This window comes from Calidris pugnax, unplaced genomic scaffold (assembly GCF_001431845.1).
Source record: "Calidris pugnax isolate Ruff unplaced genomic scaffold, ASM143184v1 scaffold111, whole genome shotgun sequence".
Lineage (NCBI taxonomy): Eukaryota > Metazoa > Chordata > Aves > Charadriiformes > Scolopacidae > Calidris > Calidris pugnax.
The window spans coordinates 5,333,099-5,341,561 of NW_015090872.1; the positions used below are offsets into that span (position 1 = coordinate 5,333,099).

Sequence of the window (8,463 nt, forward strand, 5' to 3'; positions counted from 1 at the left end):
AGCCGCTGCGTGTCGGGCCGGGGCGGCAGGAAGGGACCGGCCGCGCCCCGGGAAACCGCTCCCGCAACCTCCGTTCCGGCTGGCAACGGGGCCCGGTCTCCTATGGAGGATGGAGGGTTCCCCCGGGGCTCCGCGCATCGCGGGTTTAACTGCAGGGACCCACCGCCCTGCGGCCCCTCACCCGCCGAATATGAACTCGGGGGGGTGCGGGAGGAGGCAGCGGGGCACCCCCCGAGCGGACCCGGTGTCACGGCAGGCTCAACCCTGCTCTGTACAACGGCTCTGGGAAACAGCTGCTCAACGGCTCAGGTACAGAGCGAGCGCAAGGTGAAAAATGGTGATTTAATGTGCTCTAGGCAATCCTGCTTTAGCAGGGGAGTTGGACTAGACGATCTGTAGAGGTCCCTTCCAACTCTTCGATAATTTTGTGGAATGGCTGTGACTTGAGAAAAGAGTGACAACAAGAGTCGGAGGGCAGGTGCCGCCTCCTGGCAGGTGTCAGTGTGGAGGGTTCTGCTCTTCCCCAAAAGTTGCTCTCCCAGGTTCACGCACAAACCACACAGCGTGACTGCATCCCCTCTGCGGCTCCCTTAGCGAGCCACGGCCACAGGCAGCAATCAGGGAAGCCACCCTCTGTTTCCCATCAGAGGAAAATCAGAGGAAACCACTTTTGAACAAACAATAAACAAACAGGAGCATGCTGCCTCTGGCACTGTAGCCAAAAGAGCTATTCTAGAAGGTACATCGTAATTTGTGATGCCCCTGCTTTCCGAGAGCCGCAGGGGCAGAGCATGTTCTGCTCTAACAGCCGGATTCGGGATTCACCTCGCCCAACTGGCGCACTCTGAAAGCCATTCGTGCCATTGGAATTACTCAGCTCTGCTTCCTCCTCAGCCAGCACAGAGAGGTAGAGGTCCCTTCCAACTCTTCGATAATTTTGTGGAATGGCTGTGACTTGAGAAAAGAGTGACAACAAGAGTCGGAGGGCAGGTGCCGCCTCCTGGCAGGTGTCTTTGTGTGGAGGGTTCTGCTCTTCCCCAAAAGTTGCTCTCCCAGGTTCATGCACAAACCAGACCGCGTGATTGCATCCCCTCTGCGGCTCCCTTAGCGAGCCACGGCCACAGGCAGCAATCAGGGAAGCCACCCTCTGTTTCCCATCAGAGGAAAATCAGAGGAAACCACTTTTGAACAAACAATAAACAAACAGGAGCGCGCTGCCTCCGGCACCGTAGCCAAAAGAGTGATTCTAGAAGGTACATCGTAATTTGTGATGCCCCTGCTTTCCGAGAGCCGCAGGGGCAGAGCATGTTCTGCTCCAACAGCCGGATTCGGGATTCACCTCGCCCAACTGGCGCACTCTGAAAGCCATTCGTGCCATTGGAATTACTCAGCTCTGCTTCCTCCTCAGCCAGCACAGAGAGAAGAGGCATCATCTAGTTCCAATGCCCCTGCCCACAGCAAGGAGGTGTCCCTGCCCACGGCAGGGGGGTTATGCTGCCTCTGGCACTGTAGCCAAAAGAGCTATTCTAGAAGGTACATCGTAATTTGTGATGCCCCTGCTTTCCGAGAGCCGCAGGGGCAGAGCATGTTCTGCTCTAACAGCCGGATTCGGGATTCACCTCGCCCAACTGGCGCACTCTGAAAGCCATTCGTGCCATTGGAATTACTCAGCTCTGCTTCCTCCTCAGCCAGCACAGAGAGAAGAGGCATCATCTAGTTCCAACCCCCGTGCCCACAGCAGGGAGGTGTCCCTGCCCACAGCAGGGGGGTTGGAACTAGATGATCTTTAAGGTCCCCTCCAACCCAAACCATTCTATGATTCTATGATCACCACAAAACAGTGCATCCCATCTTTTGATGGGCACTGGAGATGCACTCTGGTGGCACCCACTCTCTCAGGAACCAGCCCTGTCCTCTAACTTTTGGGGAGATGACAGGCTTTAGCACCACCACAGAGCAGTGCATCCCATCTTTTGATGGGCACTGGACCCCCGTGCCCACAGCAGGGAGGTGTCCCTGCCCACAGCAGGGGGGTTGGAACTAGATGATCTTTAAGGTCCCCTCCAACCCAAACCATTCTATGATTCTATGATCACCACAAAACAGTGCATCCCATCTTTTGATGGGCACTGGAGATGCACTCTGGTGGCACCCACTCTCTCAGGAACCAGCCCTGTCCTCTAACTTTTGGGGAGATGACAGGCTTTAGCACCCCTTTTCTAATCTACAGCAGCCTTTTCTACTGCTCCTCTCTGAGGCTGGAGTCCTGACCAATTTGGGCTCCAAACATTCACCCTCGTATGCCAAGACAACTACAGAGAGGAAAGGATTGAGAAAATTGAGAAAACACTGCAGTATCTGCTGAAGAGGGCAACGAGCAGTGATTACTCACAGTGCCCACGGTGCCAAATTGCACCAAACCAATGAGGTTGGTGCAGAGCAGGGAGGAGTCATGGCCGTCAGTGGGCGTGCGAGCTACTGGCCTGACCTGATGTCCTAAATACTTTGCTTTCCTATCAGTTACTATCATCTCGTGGGACACTTAGCTGGAATTCACAGCCCAATTGTTATGGGATTCACAGGAACAACTCTGGACACTGGAATATGAGGTTGGCTTTATGGGTTAATTTACAAAGAATCCTCGGAAAACGCTCGTCTGAGGAGCACAGACAAGCAGTCAAGGATAGTGCATCTTGTGGAGTGGAAGGAAAAGAACAACGGTGGCAATGGCAGCCTGGTCAACCCACAGGAAAGGAAATGTGAAATACATGGATTTATTATGTTACATTTCTTATAAATATTTCGTTCATTTCAGAAAACTAACAAAAATAAAAGCAACTGAACCCTTTCAAGACAAAAGTTGAGTTTGCCTTAGAAACAAGGGCTACCAGCAATACACTTGTTTTAGACAAAACCAATATGCTATATAAAAACAAAAGGTGATTTAAATAAAGGACATAATAATAATTGTGCTTAAAGCTATATCAATATCCACAAGGAAGGAGGAATGTTGTAGTGTGTAGAACAGGTGCAGGACATTGTACAGCTGGTTTTTTGTTAGGTACTAAAGGAAGAACATGATGGTTTTTGTGCACGTTAACTAAAAATACCCTAAAGCGTTCTCCCCCACCTCTGTCCTTCTGGGCAATCTTCACCGTCTTCAATAGAGGAAGCACCCAAATGCAGCTACCACACAGAACAGGCTGTCCTGGGGAAAACAGAGAAAGGCTCTGGGTTAGTAAAGGAAATCTCTTTCCTAGCCTAAGTGAAAAGGGTAACCTAAGGGAGCATTTAAACCAGAGCATAACCTTATATTGTAACGTATTGCGATTTTCTGTCTTTTAGTTAGTTTCTTATTCACCTCACTTGTGGTGTAAACTCAGGTCAGTGTGTCTGAATGCCAGGAGTGCCTCGGTTTACTCCATCCACACACCTGCAGGTGTCTAGGTGTCAGCTTAAAATAAAATAAAAATAAGATAATAATGAAATAAAACCTTGGCTTTTGCTCAGTCCTGGATTCCAGCCATACTGCACGAAGCAGGTCAGCAAAGCACATAAGGAAGGACTTTATCTCTTGTGCTTCCTCTCCCCACCTGTAAAATGGTGTGACTATAATGACTTTTGTACCTTACTGCATGACCTACTCAGGAAATAAGTTTTACTGTGTTGGGTATTGTATGTAAGTTTTGTGAATGAGGACGTAAATCACACTGTTTCAATAGAGTCTTGGTTCCTTCCTTCTGGTGGTTGGGTTTTGTCTGCTCCACATTGCAGGTGGACACACTCCCCATACAAAAGCAAGTAGCTGTACACTTTATGATGGTAACCCAGCTGATACTTACGTTCATGAACACGTCGTGGGCGTAGCTGTCAGTGTCAGCGTCCCAGAAACAGCGCGCAGCCATACTAGACAAAGAGACAGAGCGGAGCCATTACCCACAGAGTTCATGTGTAGGGACCTAAGTGACCACAGATACTCTCCTCGAAAAGCAAACGGAGCTTCTTTCAAAGATAAAGCGTTCTCCTGAATCCTGAGCCTAGATCCCCACTGCTGAACTCCCCCACGTGCTGTAACCCCCTCTGTATGTGGGTCAAGCTCCATTTTCAAACTCATCAGCTACCAACCCTGCCACACGCCCTGTGCAGCAGAGCTTGAAACCTCATTGCTATGCTGCTTAAGAATATTTGACTTCTGGCCTATGCGTATTGGCGGCTAAATTAGCTTATTTGTTCTTGTCCTTCACCTCCTGCACCCTCGTGGTAAATGCTCCCAATTTATTTATAGGGAGCTATCGTATTCCTTGGCAGACGTCGTGTTACTAGACCACGAGCCAAGGTCTTCTAGTCCTTTCATATCTGTACTCTCTGCTCCCTGACCATCCTGCTGGCCTTTTTCTACATCTGGTTCAGTCCAAGCCTTACTTTGAAGACAAGCAACCAGAACATAATAATATTGAAACTTTTATGATTGTAACTCTGTAAATCGTTTGGGTAAATGATTCTTGACAAGACAATGGGAGAGAAGGAACAAACAGACCTAAAACCAGGTAGCAGAAACGTCAGTGGGCTGATTGCCCAAGAAACTTGGCTGTTCTGCTTGAAATGTGTCCTGAAGATGAACTGGACTAATTATAATACGAAAACCAGTCCTCTAGAAGTTAGGATGCCTGCCTCCACTTGAAGACTCTCACCCACTGAGCTTGTGCAGTAAAATGAAGAGATATTGTACCTTTAATTGAAGATGAGGACATTTTACACCAATCAGCTTTAAGATAAGGAATTATGAGCACCAGTAAAAAGGTGATAATGAATATGTTAATTATGCTAATTTATAAATGAATGACTGTTTCAATGCAGGGTGTGTTAGCATCCTTTCCTTCACCAAAATGCTAATAAATAGCTAATACTTCAACTCTGTATGTTATTGGCTTGCACGCTGGAAAAACGATCCCAGGAGAACAACAATGCCCTTTCCTTCACTGAAATGCTAATAAATAGCTAATACCTCAACTTTGTATGTTATTGGCTTGCACACTGGAAAAACGATCCCAGGAGAACAACAATGCCGGGGTATTACAGATGAGACCTCACTGCTACCTTGTTTAATGTCATTGACACTCCCCTTTCTCTGCTGCAAATGCCCACCTCCCTGCCTGACCCAGCTAACTGGATCCCTGTTTATGGCACAGTGTGTTGTTCCTAGTCCCTATATGACAGTATGACTTACTGTTAGAAGGCTGTTCAATTTCATCCTTTTTTTCCTATTACCTTAGCCCTCCCAGGGTTATTCTGACCTTCCCCCCCTCCAGTCCAGTAATCCCCTCTGCCTCTGGAATACTCTGGTTACCCAATATTTTCTATTAAGGATGTTAGTGATCATGCTTCAGTCTTGCTTCCTGCCTATTGCAAACCAGAGAATTTCCCCAATTGCTGTGTCAGTCTGTGTTGCTGGGCTTCACGTTTCAAATCAGACCACCTCATTGAACTGTTCATCCTGGTACGGTGCTTCTGGAGCAGTCTGCCTGCAGACAGACATTCCTGACAAAATCCTGAGCAGCAGGTACAGACATTCTTTCCTGGCCTCTCCTTCCTGGCCTCCACTGAGGCAGCAGATCTGATTACAGCTCTGCTGCATTTATCTTCTGCTGGAGTACCAGGCACAATAATAAAGATAAGCCCAGCAGATAAAACACATAAACCTTGTGGGCTCTTCTGTCTTCTCCCTACTCACTTGTAATGGAAAGCTACAGCCTACTACTGCAGCCAAGAGGAAATCTTTTGCCTGACTTCAGGCATCTGGAGCTGGACTGCAAGTGCTCAGCACCCACAGCCCAGGCTCGATTCCCAGGACAGTATTGCATGTGGATTATTGATATTTAAACTTCTGAAAAATGCCTACCTGGGGGGATTAAATGCAAATGAAGTACTTAAGGAAATACAGCTTTAGATTGAAGTGAGTTACCATGGCTCTTGTGCTCCAGCAGGGCTTTGAGAGCATGGACTGGGTGTGTGCTCTAGCTCATCGTGACTGCAACGTAAAATGCCTTTCTGCAACACTCCTCACAAATGCTTTTCAGCATTTCAGCTTGCTAAGAACCACCATACAGCCAATTATCACTGCACAATTCAATCAGCCACAGTACAAGCCCTCACTTTCCACTTCAAAGAAACTGCTTTACACTTTATCATCTGCAGAGTGATCTTCGTAGCTAAGAAAGTTGGAAGCAGCTTCCAAAATAAAAAATCCCACCCTAATCTGATAGAAATGATAGTAATATGGTTAGTAGATGAAAAACTTACTTTACTCCTTCTCCTCTCTGCTCTCCAATCACAACCTGCACCACCATTTTGTACCTGTCAAATCCCTCCTCTGGAGAGAGAGAGAGAGAGAAAGAGAGGAAAAAAATAATAGTGAGAGCAACAACTTGTTTAAAACATGAGCCCAAAACAGGACCCAGAAAGCTACAGATTTTTGGTTACAAAGCAAGTGTCCTGTACAAGTCCATGAAACTGGCAAAGTGGACATACTGCTTTGTGGCTTCATTTTCCTAGGTACAGAGTACCACAGTCTGATTGGAGTTAAGGGGTGAGCAGGGTATTTGGCATCCACCAAAAGACACATCTAAGGCAGAAGACACCCCTGAACAGCCACACTGTATGTCAGCATTCCACATTGACAGCTTTCAAGAACTGAACACATGGAAAGAATGTAAATTAGGCTGCTGGTGGACAAAATCCAATTTTTAAAAAAATTGGCTTTTTTAAAAACTATTCTCATGCAAAGGTATTGCAGAGATTCTTCAGCCATATAGGTGCTTCCTCTGCTTCTGAGATGGGATAAAAGGACACATAAAAGCGTGTGCAGGTCTCCATTATGTGTCTGCAAAGAAATGCAGTTGTTTTACAATAGTAAAGAAATACCTTGGGGGCACAGGCCAGATCCAATCAGGCCATGGCAATGTTCCAGAAGCCAAATCAGAGCAAGCATGTTTAAAATAAAATATAGATTTTAATGCTTGTTTCCAACAAAGCAGTGTCCCAGGAAGACTACAGTGCAATCTTTCCACTGGAGAATTGAACACAACATGCTGTGTCTGGTAACATCCACCATGTCAATGCTTTCCAGAGATGCCAGCTGATAAAACAGCCACACCAGTCCAGCCTCCCTTCAGGCTACTGCAAGTGTGTTTACAGATTGCTGAAGCCAAGTCCTGGGCATATTAGCTCGGCATCAACACGTGCTGGGACTACAGTTGCTGCTGGTTTTAAAGCAGATATGTAACTCTGGGAGAAGCATAAATCCACAGTTCCTGTTGAGGGTGACGGTACGTCTGTGGCACCATGTCAGGGTAGCCCAGCAGATGGAGCACCAGCCTGTCACCAGGAATAAGGCAAATAAAAAGTGACTGTGCCAACTCATATCTATGTACTTGTTCCAGCACTGAACACAGGAAACACCTGCTGGAGCCTGAAGTTTAGTTCTTGAACTCAAAAATGTTGGAAGGCATCCTGGGCAGCATCATTATGACCTTTTTCCAGCGCAGTGAGGTTGTAGTCACACCCCTCCTTCACTGTATTCCTAACTCCCCCTTTGATGCTCCCACTGGGCCTTGTTCTGATCTCCCTGCTATTCCAACTCTGATCTAACTTGCAGCAGAAAAAAAGCAGGAATGATTCTGTTCACTGGAGTAAGCAGCAATCAGCATTGCTTCGTCCTTCTCTCTAATGCAGCTTCTTTCCCCAAGGCTGACAGCCCACACCAGCCAGTCAATACAAAACCAAATCCTGTCTACTTGAATTAGGTTTCTAGTTCCACAAGCAAAGAACATATGTATATAGGCCAGAATGTTTCATAACACTAGACTCCAGTCAGTCAACAGGGAAGAAACATAGATTTCAAGAATAAAGGAGGAAAGAGGGATTTTGTCAAACGGAGAGGACACAGTAAGAAAAGAAACATCTTCCCCAGCAAACCTCCTTACCTTTCAGTCTGTCTTTTATTGTCTCTGATAAAGACTTTGTAAGCTGAGGCATTTCTTCTGGGTCATACTGTACATTGGCCAGCTTCTCCTTCAGTATCGCATGGATGCATTCCTTTACTGTGGATGATTTAAATCTATCAGGGCAAAAAAACAGCAACAGAAGGCCCAGAGGGTTCATGCAACGTGTAGAAACATACATAACCCCACCTGGGAAAGTTTAGCTTTCACATAATGAAGACAAATGAAAAACCGTGGGGGAAAAAAGCCCAGCTAAGACGGAGATCCTTAACCAGCTCTGCCAAATGCCAAACACCCATAAACATAAGTGAGAAACCAGTTCCACTAGAGGTTACCCCTTCAGCACCATCCCATACCTGTGCTCCCCTCACCTCCCCACCCACAGCCTCCTGCATCTCACATCAAAGTTGCTCTGAGAGCCCAGTTCCCCCCCCCCAAGTCCCCAACCCCCCCAGGGGCTCCC

At 47.1% G+C, this 8,463-nt stretch overlaps 1 protein-coding gene across 1 annotated transcript; it reads right to left on the reverse strand.

Moving 5' to 3' along the window:
- Nucleotides 1-2,760: 2,760 nt before the first annotated feature.
- On the reverse strand, nt 2,761-8,160 carry TCTEX1D2 (Tctex1 domain containing 2). The gene is made up of 4 exons (XM_014945759.1): nt 7,983-8,160; nt 6,301-6,370; nt 3,843-3,906; nt 2,761-3,208 (listed from the first exon to the last, which is right to left on the reverse strand). The coding sequence occupies exons 1-4, from the start codon at nt 8,158-8,160 to the stop codon at nt 3,161-3,163; spliced, it is 360 nt and encodes a 119-aa protein (XP_014801245.1). The 3' UTR covers nt 2,761-3,160.
- Between the last annotated feature and the right edge of the window lie 303 nt (nt 8,161-8,463).